The 20,161-nt window shown below is 33.0% G+C and overlaps 3 protein-coding genes across 11 annotated transcripts in view; 2 read left to right on the top strand and 1 right to left on the bottom strand.

The window, feature by feature from the left end:
• The first annotated feature begins 659 nt into the window (after positions 1 to 659).
• Positions 660 to 5,421, top strand: LOC131956058 (uncharacterized). Of its 2 annotated transcripts, none has more exons than XM_059320411.1 (9): positions 660 to 840; positions 1,243 to 1,289; positions 1,406 to 1,513; positions 1,640 to 1,774; positions 2,083 to 2,197; positions 2,685 to 2,823; positions 2,985 to 3,572; positions 4,674 to 4,714; positions 4,821 to 5,421. In XM_059320411.1, the coding sequence occupies exons 1-9, from the start codon at positions 712 to 714 to the stop codon at positions 4,914 to 4,916; spliced, it is 1,398 nt and encodes a 465-aa protein (XP_059176394.1). In that variant the 5' UTR covers positions 660 to 711; the 3' UTR covers positions 4,917 to 5,421. The 2 variants fall into 2 exon arrangements, with proteins under 2 accessions (XP_059176394.1, XP_059176395.1); XM_059320412.1 differs by having other exon boundaries at positions 719 to 845.
• Positions 5,422 to 7,213: 1,792 nt separating this feature from the next.
• LOC131956056 (protein SHQ1 homolog) lies at positions 7,214 to 9,791 on the top strand. The gene is made up of 2 exons (XM_059320408.1): positions 7,214 to 9,233; positions 9,617 to 9,791. The coding sequence occupies exon 1, from the start codon at positions 7,286 to 7,288 to the stop codon at positions 8,756 to 8,758; it is 1,473 nt and encodes a 490-aa protein (XP_059176391.1). The 5' UTR covers positions 7,214 to 7,285; the 3' UTR covers positions 8,759 to 9,233; positions 9,617 to 9,791.
• A 3,880-nt stretch (positions 9,792 to 13,671) lies between these two features.
• LOC131956039 (piezo-type mechanosensitive ion channel component 2) overlaps positions 13,672 to 20,161 on the bottom strand; it is a 69,707-nt gene continuing 63,217 nt past the window's right edge. For all 8 annotated transcript variants that reach the window (XM_059320392.1, XM_059320391.1, XM_059320390.1 and 5 more), the window contains 9 exons: positions 19,136 to 19,350; positions 18,817 to 18,975; positions 18,120 to 18,267; positions 17,605 to 17,883; positions 16,730 to 16,908; positions 16,342 to 16,473; positions 16,095 to 16,174; positions 15,763 to 15,964; positions 13,672 to 15,137 (listed from right to left, as the gene is read on the bottom strand). In XM_059320392.1, coding sequence (XP_059176375.1) covers positions 14,846 to 15,137; positions 15,763 to 15,964; positions 16,095 to 16,174; positions 16,342 to 16,473; positions 16,730 to 16,908; positions 17,605 to 17,883; positions 18,120 to 18,267; positions 18,817 to 18,975; positions 19,136 to 19,350 — 1,686 coding nt within the window. In that variant the 3' untranslated portion in view covers positions 13,672 to 14,845. The remainder of the gene's footprint in view (positions 15,138 to 15,762; positions 15,965 to 16,094; positions 16,175 to 16,341; positions 16,474 to 16,729; positions 16,909 to 17,604; positions 17,884 to 18,119; positions 18,268 to 18,816; positions 18,976 to 19,135; positions 19,351 to 20,161) is intronic.

Below are 20,161 nucleotides of genomic sequence, written 5' to 3' on the forward strand. Positions count from 1 at the left end.
TCCTGGTCCTGCATATTTAACATTACTTTTTATGTTAAAATATCGATAAATATTCCAGCGAGATAACCTTTGATAAACTACGAAATAAAATAATTTCATATTTATCCCCCTTTGACCACAAATTTGCAATTACTGTTTATGTTATAAATATCGCTAAATATTTCAGCGAGATAACCTTTGATAAACTATGAAATAAAATAATTTCTTGTTTATTCCCCTTTGACCACAAATTTGCATTTTAAATATCTAAATAAAATCTTTAGCATATATTTCCTTGATGAATTAAGTCTCGCAGGTCGACCTGACTCCACCCAAGTCAGGGAAATTAAAGACTTGTGCTGTGAAGAAATAAATATTAAAAATAAAAAAATTCGAGTCCATCCGTTTATATATATATATATATATATATATATATATATATATATATATATATATATATATATATATATATATATATATATATATAATTGTATATATTTTATGGATAATATGTATATATTCTTTCATCAAAAACTTGTATACGTATTTTCATTTAATTTTTTCACAAATTTGGCATATTTTGCGATCTTCATAATTTACGCATTAATTTTTTGTTTCGCTACAACAATTTTCCGATAGGTGTTTTCAATATTATTATTTTCATTACGCGCGTCTGATGTTTTGGATTTTCTTTAGGCCTAGGCCTAGATCTATTTTTACCAACAACTAAGAATGGCTACTCGTTTAGAAAAAGTCCAAAATTTTAGAATCTCCAGGACAATATTCATTAACCAAGACGATGGATCGCCAATCCTGTTTTATTCAGACACATTTTCAGATTGTTTGAATAATATTATTAGGGTAGGGTAGGCATATGTTTAAAATTTAAAATAGTTAAGTTTAGGGATTAGGCTTAGGCCGCGGCTTAGGGACATTAGGGTAAAGCAGGGCACTTTTGACTAAGAAGTGAGCCCCCACATATTGGCACATACTCACATACATACTAACATATATAGGCCTAATGAAATACGCTCAACTGCTGGAGGTGAAAGTGAAGCGGGGAATAAAATAAAAATACGCTTAGGATCTAGATCTAGATTCTCTAGAGATGTCAAGTTTGTGAAGTTAAGCCTGATGGCGATGGTTTAAAATTAAATTTATAGTAAATTATAAATTATATGTAGCCTATTTAAAAGTGCTTTCAGCTTTTATTTATTTGAATTTTAAAATATTAAATAACTTTTTTCTTATTTCTTATCTTAGAATGGAGGTGGCTTAACTACAGACAATCAACAGGAGGCATCTGTCTTGTGAGTTTGGTTAAAAAAATGGTTTTAGCTTAGGCTTAGCCTATGGAATTGCATCTTGAGAGATGTTAAATGTTTGTACAGATCCTAACTTATTTTGTGTACATTTCTTAATCCAGATTGTGCGAAAACAAGAATGACCATAGAATTCATGATGGTTTTGTACCTCAAGAATTTGTAGCTGATTGTGTTATGAAAAACTCTTTTGTTAATATTGAAAAATACAGGTTGGGATTTGCCTCTGGCAATTAATTTTAGTTTTATAAATAATTCACATTTAGTTCAAAATTTAATGACTGCAGTACCAATTTTGAATATATACATTAGATCTTTGAAATATTGTCTTTAAATAGGAGTGATATTCTTGGTTTACAAAAAACAACACAAAGTACTGAAACAGTTAATGCAGACTGTACTGGCACTGATGAAGATACTTATGACTTTCCAGCATCACCACATATTATAGTTAAATCAACAGATTTGAAAGGGTGAGATTGATTTGGCTGTTTAAAATAATAAAAATTGCTTTATATTGTAAAAATAGTTAATAAAACACATTCAGTCGTCATGACTGTGATTTAAAGTAAATGACATATTGTAACTGTAAGGCTTTATTGGAACTGGAATTTTTCATTCTGAGTGTGGAAAGGCCTTATTATCAAAGACAGTATGAACCCTATTGAATTGAAATATCTGGAAACATATCTGTTAAATGCTGAGTTTTTGTTGCTATCTGATTAGGTAACTATTTTTCTAACAATGAATATACTGAACATTTGTTTGATTTTTTTTTTAGGCGCAAGAAATATTCAGTTGATGATGATTTTAAAATAATTAAGTATTTGATCAACCACGGTCGTTACTCAGAGACGGGTGGAAATACAATTTGGAAGTTCATGCAGGCTGTTCAGGTAGGTTATTTTTTAGCCATTTAATTTCTAATAACTTATACTAGTACCAGAATGGGGAAGATGATGTTGTCAAACAGTTGTGCACATAGTCATTAACCCAATTAAAAGGGTTAAGACTATACAACATCCTAGAGTCCACCTAACTGTGAAGGGTGTTTCACTCAAGCCACACCACCCCAGGCCCCCCCCCCCCCCTAATAGCTCTATGAATTTTTTGGCCTCCCTCCTTTTTACGGTGCACTCTACTTTAGCATCTATCTGGTTGTGCTATATATCGCCTTTTTGAGGGTGTTCCATATCCACCTCTCTTGCAAGTATTCCTTCTTGGCTGGTGATTGTCAGAATACTGCTCAATTTATATATTAGAATTATTTTGGGTTTCTTTTCTTGACCTGTTTGCTTGATTAAAAAAAAATTTGCAATGTATGTGTTAAATTTTAAATACAATGGGATATGCTGCTCTAACTGTCCTTTACTGACTGGTCAGGTTACAGATCATACAAGCCAGAGTATGAAAGCAAGATTTAAAAAGATTATCCTTCCCAACATTGAGTCGTATGACATACCTGCACAATGGAAGGCTAAGTTAACTGGCAACTACAAAAAAAATTTGCAGGGCTCCTCAGGTGCATAAATAAGGAATTTCAATTCATAAAGATAAATTAGTTAATTTCAATACCTAACTGACTTGCAACGTTTTTATAATGTTAAGTTTAAATGCTACTTGATCATAATTTTGTTAAAAAATTTTTTTTAATGAAAATTAAATTAATTTTTTATCCCATAGAATCTGACAGTGAATGTGAAATGAACTCTTCATTTAGAGACCTAGAGGCTTGGAAAGAGCAGGAGCAGTCTTCTTGTAATAAAAAATTGTCTGATAAAGAAACAATAAATGTTTTAAAGGACGGCCCTGCAAAACCCTCTTCTTATAATAAAAAAGTGGTTGATAAAGAAACAAACATTTTAATGGACAGCTCTCCAAAACGTTCTCCTAAGCCAAATGAAGAAAGGCCATGTTGTTCAAGGTTGACAAGAGAACTCACCACATCTAAACTCACAACTCCCAACAGCCCTCTTCTGAAAAGGAAAAAAGTTTCAGAGGGAGAAAGTTCTGAGGTAGATGATGCAACTTGTAAAGATTATTTGTGTGAAGATGAAATCGATCAATTAATTATTTCAAAGGCGAAGAAGCAGAAAATGCCTCTTGAATTTTCAGCGACAAAACATTGTAAATCAAGTCCCACTACTAGTATCCAGAATGAAGCAGGAGAAAGTGAATTTGTTCATCCTCGACGTGTACATAAAATGGATAGCAAAGACAAAAACATTGAACAGCCATCTTTATCAGCTACAACCTCTAAAGTTAAGAAAGGTAATCTATATATATAAAAAGCAATGTATGTGTGTGTTTGTTTGTCTTTAATGCATTACTACACCTTTCATCCGATCGACATGAAACTTTGGGAATTTGTTGAGAATACTTCTGGAGAGGTACCTGTGGAAAAAAAATTTCAAATTCGCAGGGTGGTGCCCCGGATAAAATTCTGATGCAGTTTGATTTGTTCATCTGAGTGCCATGAAACTTTGGGGAGTTGATGAGAAGGTTTCTGCAGGGGAAAAAATCTCTCACTGGTGGCCACCAGCAGGGTGCGATTTGGCACTCTAGGCTATCCCCTATGTGCTATGACGCCTTGGTTCATTTTAAAAAGTGTGATAGACTATGGATGAAATGGGACTAAATTGAATCAAGCAGCAGGGCGGTATTTAGCGCCCTGGGTTATCCTGTGAGCACCATGGTGCCTGTGTTAGTTTTAAGCAACCAGGGGCCGTACGTGACGCCCCTGTGGTAGTGTAACTGAGAGCTCTCGAGAGCGTCCCTCTACATCCCTGACACCTGGGCGGTCACCGAAGTGTGTTCTACCTCACTATTACAGTGAGTGATTAACGTACATTTAAGGCTTTCATGTGGTAGGTAAACCCATGCCCCGATAAATAGCGCAGGCATTGTTTACATTTAAATAACTCAGTTTTAGAAAAAAACGTCTAAGAATATAGCATTGGTAACGCATTGATGTAATCCTTATATATTTTGTTAGACTTTCTAGTTAGTCTATAATTTGAAAAAGTACCTTTACACTACCTACAGATGTTTTTTTAATTATAAAAATAGCTTTAATGCTTGTCTTCACAGTTTAAGAAAATTTCTCATTTGAGTCCTTAATGTAAGATTAAAAAGGGCAAACATGCTTTTAGTTTAGTGTAATTAAGTTTATTATGAACAATTCCTAACTCTATGTAAACAAATCACTTTATTTTATCTAGCAACCTCTGACTTAAAAGTTGTCTTTCTTTTTCTACACTTCCATGGAGAAAAAAAATGGGTGAATTAGAATTAATATTCACTAATACACTAACAATACTTATCTTATGAAAAGATCTTTTAAAAATCATTTGTTGCTTTTTTGTTTTGCAGATAAATTTACAACAAAACAAAAAAACAGATACTTTAAAACAGTAAGTTTTAAAAATGAGTTTTAAAAAATATTGTTTAATATACTGGTACATGTTTTGAGGAATAAAAGCATTAGGTAAAAATTTTAATATATTCTCTTATTCACAGTATTTAACACAAGAGCGCAAATTAACTGCTACAGAAGCTTCTCTTCTCATTCGAAGTTGTAAAGGAGATGGTCTTTTGGCTGCATGTTTAATATAAATTGACTTAGATAATGTTTTAGCTAATCTTGTAAATGAATATCATATTATTCTATTCAATTATAATTTATCCTGTTGAATTACATTACATTAATGTAACCTATGAACAATGATTACAAGTTTTACATTTATAACATTCAAAGTAAAGCTTATCTAATTTTCAATCTTTGGTGTGGCATTTTAAAATAAGCATTGATTATTATGTACAGTGTTCAAGACACATTAATAATGCTTTTTAATCTCTATAAAATTATTTTAAAAATTTAATGCATTCAAATGCAGCTACATTGTATAGGTAATTTTAATAATTTCTCTCTATCTCTATTAGTGAGTTTGTTTTAATAATTTTTAAAAATTTCAAGCAAAATCCATCATGATTTAAGTTACAATACCATTACAAGTGTATTTATTTTTTTTACGTCGTGAAATTTAAAAGATTAATAATTTCTCTCTATTAAAAAAGAAAACTATGTAAATATAACATGCTTTAAAGTTACTGGTACTTTTATTTTATGAAAATAATAAATCTAATTTTTTTAAAATAATTCATTTTATGTTTTTAATTTTATGGTTAAAGGTAATGTAACAATAAACATGCAGAAATACTAAAGTTACGTTTATTTTATTATAGCAAAAAAAAACTGATAAATACATCCTCGTTTGTTCTTTACTTTCCTTTGAGGACTAGCATTTGACTGCAACTCAGGGTATGTTGAAGAAAGGGAGAAATGTAATTTAGTGAGTGGTCAATGAAACTGGGCATGTGAGGTAGTAGTGTATAGTTGATAACAAATTGAAACCCCTGGGCCTAGATGGGATAAAGAAAGGTTTAAGACTGGTGCATACTCAGTTGAGGGGGCTAGTAATGGGGTGGCAGCTTTAGTTAGAGGTCTACATTTATTCTCAGGTTGTGTGAGAAGTTTAAGGAGGGAGTTTGTGTTTTATTTGTATGTAAAACACTCGATGACACACAAACCTTCTAATATGGAAAAATGTAAAAATCATGTATTGGTCTCAAAGCGGTGAAGGTGCCAAGATCAGAAGTGGAATGGGACAAGGGGAGTTAATTAACCTTTCCAGATTATTGCTTCGTTATTATTGTACATATTGCAATATGTAGAACTACCCGTGACTTAGGGGTCATCCATAAATGACGTCACGCTTTTTTGACGATTTTTACCTCCCCCCTCCCCTCCGTCACACGTCGTCACAAAAAGCCAGACCCCCCCCCTAAAATGACGTCACACCTCAACCTACAACCCCCCCTCAAAATTGCAGTTGAATTTTTTTTAAACATCGATATTTTTCCAAAATCTTGTCTAAACTATTACAATTTATTAAAACAGTTATCTAAAACGCGAAATAACGTCTAAAATTCGTTTTCTAACATTGCTTTTTTATAATGCAAAAATGTGACGTCGCAACATCTGATCCCCCCCCCCCTCCCCCTCATCACACATCGTCACAAAATTACGGACCCCCCCTCCCCCCTACGAGTGTGACGTCATTTATGGATGACCCCTTAGCAGGGATGGTCATCAGGCTTGGATGACCAAAAAAATAAAAACGCTCTATGCTATTTAAAAATTAAGATGGAAGTCTGGAGCAGAGTTGCATCTCTTCGGGGGGGGGGGGGGGGGGGGGTGAACTTCCAGTTATACACGGGGAGGGTGAAGGCTTATAAACAGTGTTTCTTCCAGACTTTTTTCTCCGGGGGGGGGGGGGGCACTTGAAATTTTCGGGGGGGGGGCGGTAAACTTTCTTCGGGGGGGGGGGCGGACACTGTTAAAAGTATATATTTTCTATATAAATTATATAAATTTTATTTCGTTCGGGGGGGCGGTAAAAATTTTTCGGGGGGGCTTTGCCCCCCCCCCCCCCGAAGAGATGCCTGGAAGAAACTCTGCTTATAAACTATAAAGCGGACGGGATAACGGCCTGATCTGATATAGGCATCGGGGGGGGGGGGGGGGGTACATATGTCCCTGGGCGCCAAAATGGGTCGGAAAAAAATATTAAAAGCTCATTTTAGCTCCAGTTACTGATACTGATGGCAAATTCCATTTAAATCTATGCGTAGGTCATAAATGGATGACTCCCTCTCAATTATATGACGATCACATTATCAATATTATAAAACATAATTTTATTAATCTTAAGCAAAAAAGGGTAATATTTTCTGGACGAGATCGTAATTTTTAAAACCCCAAGCAAGGTAACTCTGCTTTCAAACTTTGCTCGATTACAAATCTTTGTTTTGACAAGCACGCCAGCTGATCTAGTCTAGTCTAGCTTTCTCTAGAGTCAAGAGATATATATTCAGACCTACTCTACGAGCCTGGATCTAGACTAAATCTATTCAAAAGTAATATGTTGACTCCAAAGTTTTCTTTGTCACAGGATTCCGATCATGTTTTTGTCACTATCTATATTCCTTATATTAAAATAACCGAAGCTGATTGCTTCATCGATGATGATGAATTTTATTTTCATTCTGAACCTTATTACCTTCGATTGCATTTACCTGGAAAAATTAAAGAAAACCAACATTCGCAATATGATTTTGATACGCACAACCTAACGGTTAGTCTAACAAAACAGACAAAAGGCGAGTGTTTTGAAGGACTGGATTTGCTAACAAAATTGCTTACTCCTAAAGTTGAGAAATTCAAACATAAAGAAATTGAAGTCATTGTCGATAACACTACTGGTGATCAAGACAAGAGTGAAGAAGGTCCAGAATGTGAGGAGGATGATTGGTTTTTTGAACAAGTACCATGCACTGATTTACAACCCAATGCAGAGTTTGTAAGCAAACCAAGTTATGGTTTTGCAAATAGAAAAAGTAGCTGCTTAAATAATTTGACCTCAGAATTCACAGAAATAATAGATCTCAAAGATCCTGATAATACATTGCAAATTAATAGAAGACTTCTCCGTGAAAAGCAAGAAGAAGCACATTTTAATTGCGAACATTATCTAGCAGATTTCTTTGAAGATGATGCTATTCAGGAATTAGTTTTTCCAGATTATGGAGAACTGACTGGTGAAGTTGGTACAGATGTTATTTTTACTGAAAAAGAAAGGGAAAAGCTTCTGCAGTTGCCTCGCAGAGAATACATAATTGATGAACAAAACATTGAACCTACTTATTTAGGGTTGGTAGATTTAATGTTAGCTTATGCTTACAACTATCGTTTTACACAAGGTGAAAGTAATGTTGAATCTGAGTGGACTATTTGCAAACTAAGTTCGACATTATGCTGGTTGGATACCTTCCAGAACATCAAGGAAGTTGTTGTTAGTTTTGCTAGGAGATCTTTGACATATCCACTGTATCGCAACTGGAAACTTTTTCTTAAAGTGTTTTCTGATGTGAAAATTATATTTCAAGTTGGAAAAAATCAAATTTTAAAGTGTTTGCTAGCAATTCATGGAATTCTTTCAGAGAGTGAAATTCGTTATCCACTCAATGATTTGTATATTACAGACTACTGTGTATGGGTTCAGAGTGCAGACCCAGTGTATCTTGGAAAAGTGTCTCAGGCATTATTAAACTTGAATATTTCAAAATCAGATTTAGGTCTAAAATTAGTTGAAATGGAGACAGATGCAAAACTGTTATTGGATGACATTCATAATGAAACAGAGAAGGAGACTGACTTGGAGGAACTTTCTCATATTCTTGCTAACAGAGTGAAAATCACAGATGCACTTCATTCAGATAGTGATGATGATGCTAGTAGTAACACTAGTGATAGTGAAAGTAGTGATGATGATGAAACAGTTTCTACAGATGCTTCAGAAAGCAGCAGTACGGAGGACAAAGATACAAATCCCTAAATTAATATTAATATCCAGAAATTTTAAACACTGTGAAATGAAAATTTCATAGCTACTGCTGGCATTTGGTCATCATTAGGTTTGGGTTAGTCCAGGCCCATGAAGCTTTTTTTTTAAGTGTTATCAAAATATATTTGCATGTGCAGGCCAGAGCTTGTATGTAATCAATGCCCTGGCAGGGCTGGTGAGAAAAGGGCTAATACATAAGTGAATGCCTTTTTATAACCTAATTTTGTACATCAGAGGGCAATGTAGCTTAGAGAAACAGGGATGAGTCAAAACATTACCACTGGTCCCACTAGGGAAATTTCATGGAAAAGTAGGAAAGAGAAAAAGGAATGTAATTAGGTAATTATTTAGGTAGGCTAAATAAAAATGTTTGAATATTATATCATGATGCTCCATGTGGCCTATGCCAATTGTTCCTTTGGTTATGGTATGTAATACCAACGCTTCTACTTCTAGTGGCTATATTGTTCATTTTATGGGGTCGGCGTGGTCGAGTCGGTAAAGCTCATGGTTGCTAAACCGAAAAGTCTCGAGTTCGAACCCCCGGGCAGATGAGGCTCGTTAGCTGGGGACAGCCACTCCAAAATTAAACAACTGCTGCCTTGTAGTTTGTTCTTGGTTGGACAAAGGCTATGGAAGCAAATCCAAAAAGAAAAGCAGGCTGAAATCGGAGTCATTGGCCTCAATGGCGCATAACCAGTCGACACGTAACACTTAATTGCGTTGGAGGCGTGGTTGAGTCGGCAAAAAGCTCATGGTTGATAAATTTGAACAAAGTCTCGAGTTCAAACGCACTGGCAGATAATTATTAGTGTTGGAAGGGATCGAGAGTTAAGAACGAAGAAGAAGATTCATGTTAAAAAAGTAAACATAATTTTGTCAATTCTACCATGAATTGGAAATTAAATATTTTTTTTTAATTGATTCATGGAAATATAATTCATGTTCAGATGCTAGATCAACTCATGCCAATTTCTTTGATCTTTAAATATATATTAAGCCTAATAAAAAATAAATTGCTTAATTATTTTTTTTTGTAGTGTTTAATTTTCCTTTGTTGGCTAGTTGTAACGGTATTTACAAGTTTACAGCACCTTCAGTTTGATTATTTGCTTTTTCATGTTTGAATATGGAATGTTTAAATGAGTTTTTTGTTTGGATAAATAAATCACAAACAAACAATAAGCAAAAAATTTCTTTAATTACATTCACAACATCTATGTCATTTCTAAACCATGCAAACACAAAATTCACAATCCAAAATTACATTGTATGTCATAATTCTGTAAAAAAAAAAAACGGCTTAGGGGTACAAACAGAAAACCTTTGTACTGTTACTATTTACTTTAGGGAATCACACAAAAGTAGGCCTACTTTGGATTCAATTTTTAAAAATTGTACAAAAATTAATTTTCTATAGACCACATCATTTCTATACACAAAGATATGCTAGACAAGTATCAACTTGAGCTAAGCCAGATAACTGCCTAGAGTCTACACCATGTTCTTGTACAGAAAAAAAATGAATATTTTTTTAATGAGCCCTAAGTGTCTTGCTGTTCTAATTAATCTTAGTGTTTTTATATTTATAACCTATTGTTAGTTAAAGAGAGACTGAAACATTCTGATGTGACAAATGGCTTATTTGGTGTAAAAGTGTAATAAATTTAGTGTGAAAAGTTTCTAGAAATTAATATATAGGGCCTAGAACAAGAATTACTATATTATCAGTACCTACAATGAGTAACAAGAGCATTTTAACTTTATGAGCATCATCAGAAGAAATTGCAAGAAAATTAGCCATGAATACAAAAAAAAAAGCAATCTAAATTTACAAGGCATTATTTAATTTTACTAACGCAGTTAATTTGATTGAGATAACACAACATTAAGAACTGGTTACATTTTTAAACAATGCACTTAGTTATACCATACATATAACAAAATTGAAAGGTTATGACAATGAAATGTAAATATTTTCAAAATCTAAGCATATTTCCATAACACCATGATATATTTAAAAACTGAAATTGATGACCTGTCATAAAGACAAGTGAATGTTGAAGTAGTAGTAGAACATAATTAGCCAGTTGAGTTAAATGAGAAAATGGGGTATTTAAATTAGATGAATGTACAACTGCTAAAGCTATTGCTGAAACTAAATAACTATAGTAATTTATTAACCCAATAAGAATTATAACATGATTCAACATTATTTTAGATTATTTTCTAGAATTATCACCTCTTTCTACATTGGCTAAGGCACTAATGGCTTTAGAACTGGTAAATAGTAAATAAATATTATATTTTATAGTAAGGGTGTTGAATTATATGGATAGTATTAAATATTTTTATAAAATAGAAGTAAAAAGTCAGTGATCTGTAGTGAATGCCAGTTTTCAAAATAGGAATTGTCATTACAAAAATAAAGGTTACTACTAACTACACGATTAAAGTTAGTTTATTATAGTAAATAATGTTGTAGGCTAACCTGAATTTAAAAATAAACCTCTAATACAAACATAGTATGGATATAGTACATGCATAAGCAAATTTATAAAGTCAGCATTGAAAAAATAGATATCACTAATTCAATTAAAACAAGTTAACTAGATGGTTAAGTGAGAAAGAGAAAAATATTGCACTATTCAAGAGATGAAAACCATTTTTTCTTCATTCTTTAAGATGTAAACAATGCATGTTTTGTATGTAAGCACATGTTTTTAAATAAAAAGTAAATTATATATGAAGTAGTAGGGAACAGGTATACTTAAAAAATGTAGGCCAGATAGTTTCCACATATTTTACTAGTCTTTTTTTGACTTATCCATTTGTGAATATGCAAAAACTTTACTTAGATAACCCATTGTATTTTCCTCATTGAATGTCTCGCGAGACATTTGCCTAGCACTAGTAGTGCTTTTTGCTTGCTTTAAGTTTAAGATTTTCCTATAAGTTTTTACTGGGTTGATTTTACGTATGCGAGTAATATAAAACAAAACCTCGGGACAACGCAATATAAAGATAAGTTTGGCGAAAAGTTCCTCTTCTAGCCAAAAGTCCTTCAGCTCTCTGGCTAATGTGATTTGGTCTGTCAAGTTTAACAAGCTGTCCACATCAGGAAGCTCGGAGTAATGAATGTACAATATACGACCTTGTATAAACGTTGATCTGATGAACTTGAAGACAACAAACACAAAGGATAAGTACATCACTTCTATTCCACCACTAACAACTCTGAAATAAAAATTACCAAGGTGTTTTTTTATAGGTTAGACCTAAATGAAATGTCTCCCTGCACAGAAAATGGAAACGGATTATCATGAATAACAATATTATGTACAAAGCTTAGAAAAAAAAAGAGAAATAAAACAAATACAATTTATTTTTAAATTGGTGTTAAGAAGATACATTTATAAAATTTTTAGAATACATTTTTCTATGCAAATGGCTCTTATTAAAATGTATAAGATTATCTAATTATTGTGGAATAAAGTCAGGAGTGGAGTATTATTTAAAGTCTTTACATTAAATTATAGCTAGACTACTGTGCTAAGGATTATGCAGGAGGAATAATTTAGATCTAAAGCTATAAGAGTAAGAAATGTCTGCATCATAACAATGGGCACTGATAACCAAAAGCACTCTTAGCTTCATATATAGCTATAAATGAGTGTTCACTGTTTCACTAAATGCTTGAGAAAAAAAAAACCAGTCACATATATTCAGGGTGTAAAAAAGAAGTAAAAATCTTTTTAAAAAATACAGTAAACAACGTACATAATAAGACTTTAAGCTATCAAGATATATGACTGATTGAAGAAAATATAAACAAATATTGCAGAAGAAAAGAGTTCCCTCAGCCTTGAACGAAAAAAAAGCAAAAAAATTTGAAAGACTAAAAATAGACTAGCTTGAGTTGCACAAACACAAGAATTCCTTCAGTTGTTGAGAGGTGGTTTTATGCATGGATCAAGTAAAAAGAACACAAGCCACAACACAATGCTAACAAAAAATATTTCTTACAAGTTAAACACAAATATTTCATTTTAAAAGAATAAGGAACATAAATGCTATCATACATTAAGAGGCAAAAATAATACCAAGTTAAAAAACTAAAGTGTCTAAATATGTTCAAAGTCAACATAGTATTACCAACACATTATTTTCCAAAGCCACAATAATAAACATACAGTAACTAGATTAAAAAACTACATACAAAAACATCATATAAAAAAACCTCAGTGAGGTACAATATCATGTTTCACATTGTATATCAATGGGTGAAGGCTTACAACACAACACAGAGGATTCAGGAATTTCAAATGAGATCTCACACGTTTTAAAGGGTAAAAAAAAAGCCATCATTACAACACATACCCTGCATATGGTATAAAATAAAATAAAAACAGCTTTAACCCTAAAGAAAAGCTGGGAAGTAGACATGAACAGAGAGATGGCAGATCTCATAAAAAAAATCTACAATAAAAACTGAATCATCATCACTGAGTAGAATGATACTGATAGCAGTTCTACAAATTCTAGCAACATGTCAACAATTGTAAATCTTTCAGAAATTGTTTTTTTTCTATTATTCAAACTTGGTCTATTTTAGGGCAGCTGTTTCTATTGTTATTTATCACTATAATTGTATGTGTGTGTGGGAGTATATGTCATAGTTTCTGGTAGGTTATTCTAAGGATTAAATAAAAATACTTGTTGAATTATAAATATTAAAAAGAATTTATACAAGCGCCTTTTGTTTTAAAAAACTGCACAGCATGATGATTCATTTTTATATAATGTGTAGTAAAGTCATAAACTAGATCTACTTCATTTACTTATGCTCACACTGATTAGGTAGGCTAAGCTAACAGCAGATGTTTGGTCAGCATAGAGTGAAGTAAATAATTATTCTACATTATCAAAGCAAAATAACACAATTGAATCCCAGCTGAAAATATCTACCACACAAACATACCTATATGGTAGAGGCCTTTAATTAAAAAGTGGTTAACCCTTTGATGGCCTGGCATCAAAACTATTTTATTTCCCCTACGGCTGGGCGAAAAAAGACTCATTTTTCAACCACAGTACTTTTTAAAAATATTTTTAAAAAATAACCGCTTAAGTTAAAAAATAAAAAGCTAGCCCAAGTCTATTATGCATGAAGTTAAATAGCTTAATAATTTATTATTAATTAATAAAAATAACACTAATCCCGGAAAAAATGTAAGCAAAACACTACTTCTAATATTATTTCTATAAAATTTTTATTTGAAATGCTAAAAAAAAAAAATTCAACGCAGTCACTGGAGCTACTTTCTTTTTCAATAGTTACATTATAAATAAAACCAAATTCAATGGCCGAAGCATTTTAATTAGAATTAATTTCACTAATTATATTGCTCATAATTTTGAGAATTTTTTTTTCTAACTTTAGAAAAATCGTAGAAAATGGACCACTGGTGATAGAACGAGAAAACAAAGTAAATAAAACTTATTATTTCCCACTCCCACCGATATCTTCAAAATCTCGTTACCATCGAGACTTCGGCTACTACAAATAAATAAATGTACTATTCATAGTAGGGCGACCGCGGGCACACCTGACTGTACCAGACAAAAAATTTTTGGACGACCACGGGCAGATAGGCCTGTAAAGGGTTAAATATAAATAGTATCAACATTAAAGAAAAAGACAAACTGAATTTTCTGATGTAGGGCAAACATTCTTCATTATTTTTTGTGTGGTTTTAATTTTCTATTTGTGTGCAACCCCCCAATAAGATAAAAAAAAATAATTGAGGACTTAAAAAAAACAACAACAACCAACCTCTTGAGCATAACAAGAAAAGTATAAAACAGAAAAGACAGGAATGTAAAGGGGTCAAGTTGGCTAAGTGGATGAAATGTTCTAAATGGAAAGGTCTTAATGACAAGGTCTTACTAGTTGCTACTAAGACATGTACAACTGTATTATGCAGAAAGAAAAGAAAACTGCCTTAATGCCATGAAAATGAAACCTGTACTAGAGGCACTGAATTAAATATTTTCAGTTGCCAAGTTCTAAATGTATCAATCCTCCTTCTCTTTCTCTTCAACAGAGAAAATTCCAGAGCGCACAGTCTGGCGCGTGTACTTGATTGTTGTCTCAGGACTGCGGTACAAGAAGATGAGCTTGGCGTAGATCTCCTCTTCCAGCTGGAACTCCTTCATCTCTCTGACCAGGTACAGATCTAAACACAGCTTCATAATGCGGTCAACGTCTGGCAACTCCCTGAACATGATCGTCAGGTACTGATTGGTCGTGCTCAGACGCATCAAACGACCAATCAAGAGAATGAAGGACAGGTACAGCCCAATGATTCTGTAAAAAGTGAAAACTATTTTACTAACCCAATAACTGTAAACAATAGCTATTCAAGCTAAGCTTTTTAAAAATTAATTATGTGTAATTATATTTATTCAATTTGCACTAGTACTAGTAAGATATATTTGAAAAAGCACAGGAGTTGTTATTTAATTAAACATGACTATTTTTGAAAATTTAATTTCTTTTTATTAACTGTTTATAAATATTTATAATACAATTTTTTAACAGGTTTAAATAATTGAGGGAATTAAATGAACAAGAAAAAAAATCTAACATCAAACAGGAAGCTGAAATGTTTAGAAAATCAACTTGCAATACTTTATTTACCATTTAACAGATTGCCATAGGTAACAATGGGTTTAATTGAATATATGGCTCCCAATGTGAATAAAAATGGACATAACATTTTTTTAGTTCTTTCTATAAGTGGTAAGGATAGTTGTGTAATGAACAAAAAAAAATTTTTTAGTATTTTTTTTTTAGATATTGTCAAAATGTTTAAAACACTGCTAAGTTCAAAGTTTTGTAGGACATTTTGTGAATGTCACAAGTGAATGCAGATTTAAACACAGCTAAGTTAAAAGATTTCTACTTCAAAAGTGAATGCAGATTTACTTACCCGTATCCAGATAGGAAAGAGAGTGAGGCTGGTGCCTTGCGATCATTGAAGGTGATTATAAATGACTTGTCATACGAGGTGTTGGTTTCTCGTTTGTAAGCGTAAACAGTCCCAGACACAATCTCTTTCAGATTCCACCATTCACTCAGTGAATTGGATGGGTCGATCTGAAGTTGCATGGAAATGTTGCTCAAACCAATGCCTAGGGGAAGTAATAATTGTAAAGATAAATCAATCAATCAATCAAATGAACAGATCTAAATCAATGGAGTTGATTAGTAAAGCTGAGAACATTTTCTAAATATTCTTAAAATGGGGCAGGAAAAACATACCATTATTTAATACATCAATGGGGACAGCTTTTGAAGTGCCACCAAGCCGCAAAAATCGAGGAAATAATTCATGAATCACCCTAAATCAACAAAAGAAAATTAGTGTAATAGCTGTGACAGGTTAAATTTCAGAGATGTCATGGTTTTATTAGGTCGTAGATCTGGTAGGTCATAGTTGTTAGGTTAAACAAAGCTCTAGGTCACAGTTTATGCAATCTTTATTGTAACAGAAGTGGATCTGACTTACACTGATTCATTTGTGGGCGTTGTGGAGTTGATGATACGTGCAAAAGTGTGCCGAACATTTTTATATTTTACATCTCGTAGATTCACTTCAAAAAGACAACTGACATCACTGGGTAACACTTGGTCTGGTTCTCTGTTTATGAAACAAAACAAAAACATTTACAAGAACGAATGGATATTATAAACTCAAGGGAAGATAACAGTGATTAAAATATAAGGAACAACAAACAATTGGTGACAGATGCAGTTGTAAAATTGGTAGTTAGAGCTGCTGTACCTCTGGTGTTTACAGAAATGGCCTTACCTTTGGTGGTTATAGAGGTGGTATCACCTTTGTTGGTTATAGTTATAGAGGTGGCTTTACCTTTGGTGGTTAGAGGAGTGCTTACCTCTGGAACTTGTGTTCAACTGAGAGCATCAATTTGCTGGTAGAAGAATCATCAGAAAGGTCATTCATCATGGACTTCTGACTGACTGGACTTATCCCCCAGATGGCCAGAGATTTACCATCAAATGATAACAACGAAACATCTGACGCATCGTAACCACTAAGAAAACTGTATGCATTCTGTGTAAAGAGAAAATAATTGAAGAAATTGTTTAATCCATTTTTAGTAAATTGTTTTGCTCATTAAGGATAAATCATGGTTACAATCAAGACTCAATTGGTCAAAATTATATATATATATATATATATATATATATATATATATATATATATATATATATATATATATAATATCTATATATATATATATCTATATATATCTATCTATATATATCTATCTATATATCTATATCTATCTATATCTATATATATCTATCTATATCTATCTATATATATATATATATATATATATATATATATATATATATATATATAGATATATATATATATGTACTAAAAATATTTTGTAATTTATTTATTTATATTTTAAAAAAATTTAAGGAGTGGTTGAGTAAAAGACCATACACACAAGTTTAAACACTTAAATCACACAACAGGTAAATCCTGAGTAATGAGTCTTGAGTGTGCGGTACTCAGACCAAATGACAGTACATGACCTACCCTATCCCTTGAGTAATGAGTCTTGAGTGTGCGGTACTCAGACCAAATGACAGTACATGACCTACCCTATCCCTTGAGTAGTGAGTCTTGAGTGTACGGTACTCAGACCAAATGACAGTACATGACCTACCCTATCCCTTGAGTAATGAGTCTTGAGTGTGCGGTACTCAGACCAAATGACAGTACATGACCTACCCTATCCCTTGAGTAGTGAGTCTTGAGCGTACTGTACTCAGCATCAGTCAGCGTGTGGATTGTGTTCCCAAGTGCGGTGGATGAAAACAGGGGCTGGTACCCTGATATGCTGACAGACATGGTGGCCTCGTTTGGAGGGTTGGAAATAAAGACTGCGTTAAAGAAAGAGAAGAAAACCAGCGGGAACCAGACGATGAAGACCACAATGACCAGCAGGATCCCACCAGACACATACTTGATCCAAGGCTTCTTCTTGATCGCTCTCTCTGTTGGATATTGCTGAAAGTACAAACAAGTTCACTTAAGCATTGAAAATAATTTAGCAGAGTTTTTAAATACAACCAAGTTCACTTAGATATTACAAATACATGATGGTATTTTCATACAAGGATTTCGCTTAAGAATTTCAAAGAATGTAACCAAGTGTTTTTATTACAAGGATTTCATACAGTGGTCTATCTATCATTAAAGACCTAGCTTGTCACGACTTTACACAAGCTGTAATTTTATGGTACCTTTTCTATTTCACGCCAGCATTTAAGAACAAAAATATTTGCATATATATCTTCCATCTGAAGCCAATTTCCAATAGCAAGTGTGGAGTCTGTCCAGATCCAGTCCATCAACGCCCGAAGTTCTAACAAAAATGGAATGGCTAGGAAACTGTAATACAAAACATACATTTTATTCTTTATTGTTCTTTTATTTATCTTTTTCATTAAATTTCCCTTCAACTATCGTAAAAGTGTTTTTTATTATTCAATGCTGGTTTTGGACAGAAGGCCAGGGGTTTATTATTATTAAATGACAAGTCTTTAACCATTAGCATTAAAACTGATCCTACAATTAAACTAAGTACTTATTGCTTTCTAGTAATAATCAAAGTTGTGAATATTTAGTGATATTTAATGCAATCTTTGTAATGCCTCATTCAACTTGGCTGACATTCAACACCCAGCTGTTTACTTATTCAAGAAAGACACAATAACATTTCCATAAAATGGTTCACAAATTCAAGCATGAGCTGATGAATGAGAAATCTTCTTGATTAAAGATCAGGAATAAAACTAACAATAATTTTCCTAAATGACCTTGCACCCTGTCTTTCACTGGGTATACACTAAGTCAGGATGTAAGGCTTGCACCAGTCCTATAGCACAACATTAGCTTGGTACACTAGAGAAACAAAACAGCAGATATAAAAATCCTTACCCTTTAAAGAGGAATAAGTTGGTGTAAGTGTATTTCTTGGTCAGGAAGTTGCCTAGGATGCGGTTGGGATAGCCACATCTGATCTGGTAAGCTGACAACCCAAAGTAAATACACTTGGTGAAGTACCAGATCTGAGCTGCCACGTTGTTGAAAAAACTCCTGGAAATCAAATCAATAACAGTTGTTTTTTAGGAGTTGTGGATTTAAAAACTATACACAACATTTAAGAGCAGTTATAGTTATTCACCAAAGTTAAGAGATACTCTATGATAAAAATTGATCTCTTTTTTTAAAATTGAAAATACCAGTTATTATTTACCTCTTGGTGATGGCAGGCAGAAGGAAAAACATCCAGATATGTATGGCGATGACCAGGAGGATCTGGAAAATAAATTTCCCCAGAACAAACTTGCGCAGGAAAATAGCTCTGTCAATAATGATGCAGACAAACTGGGCTATGAGCATGAAGAGGAATGGGATGGGGATCTTGTTGTTTTTGATGTAGCTGGTCACATCTCCATCCCCTGCTGTCTCCTGGGTACAGGATTGAGAAAACAAAAAAATTTCCAAAGATAATTGACAAGAAATTATATTTGATAAAGGAATTTATTCTAGACATTAGAATCAATGTATAGATAAAATGCAGTAAACTAGTTAAGTTAAATAAACTTTAATGCAACTTATCTATTAAAAAGCATATGTATCTCATTAACAGAGATTATGGTTTATAAATCAATTAAACACTATTTGAAGTCGTATATAAAAAGTAGATATCTAATAAATCACATTATAAAATAAAAAATCAGTGCCACATTGTGTATAAAACGAGAGTAACACTGATGGCCAACCAGAATATGTGGGTGCCAGTGAATTTTGCTGACTCAACAGAAATATAAAACCTTACTTACCGCAGGTCCAAAGACAGAAATATAAAACCTTACTTACCGCAGGTCCAAAGACAGAAATATAAAACCTTTCTTACCGCAGGTCCAAAGACAGAAATATAAAACCTTACTTACCGCAGGTCCAAAGACAGAAATATAAAACCTTACTTACCGCAGGTCCAAAGACAGAAATATAAAACCTTACTTACCGCAGGTCCAAAGACAGAAATATAAAACCTTTCTTACCGTAGGTCCAAAGACAGAAATATAAAACCTTTCTTACCGCAGGTCCAAAGACAGAAATATAAAACCTTTCTTACCGCAGGTCCAAAGACAGAAATATAAAACCTTACTTACCGCAGGTCCAAAGACAGAAATATAAAACCTTTCTTACCGCAGGTCCAAAGACAGAAATATAAAACCTTACTTACCGCAGGTCCAAAGACAGAAATATAAAACCT

Source organism: Physella acuta, unplaced genomic scaffold, assembly GCF_028476545.2.
Source record: "Physella acuta isolate Inbredline_101_S28 unplaced genomic scaffold, ASM2847654v3 ptg001125l, whole genome shotgun sequence".
Lineage (NCBI taxonomy): Eukaryota > Metazoa > Mollusca > Gastropoda > Physidae > Physella > Physella acuta.

Bases quoted from the DNA above. Each gene is read 5' to 3' on its own strand.
- LOC131956058 (XM_059320411.1), top strand. From the start codon at position 712: ATGGCTACTCGTTTAGAAAAAGTCCAAAATTTTAGAATCTCCAGGACA. The intron at 841-1,242 runs GTAGGGTAGGCA...TTCTTATCTTAG, and splicing joins GTTTGAATAATATTATTAGG to AATGGAGGTGGCTTAACTAC. The intron at 2,824-2,984 runs GTGCATAAATAA...TTTATCCCATAG, and splicing joins AAATTTGCAGGGCTCCTCAG to AATCTGACAGTGAATGTGAA.
- LOC131956056 (XM_059320408.1), top strand. From the start codon at position 7,286: ATGTTGACTCCAAAGTTTTCTTTGTCACAGGATTCCGATCATGTTTTT.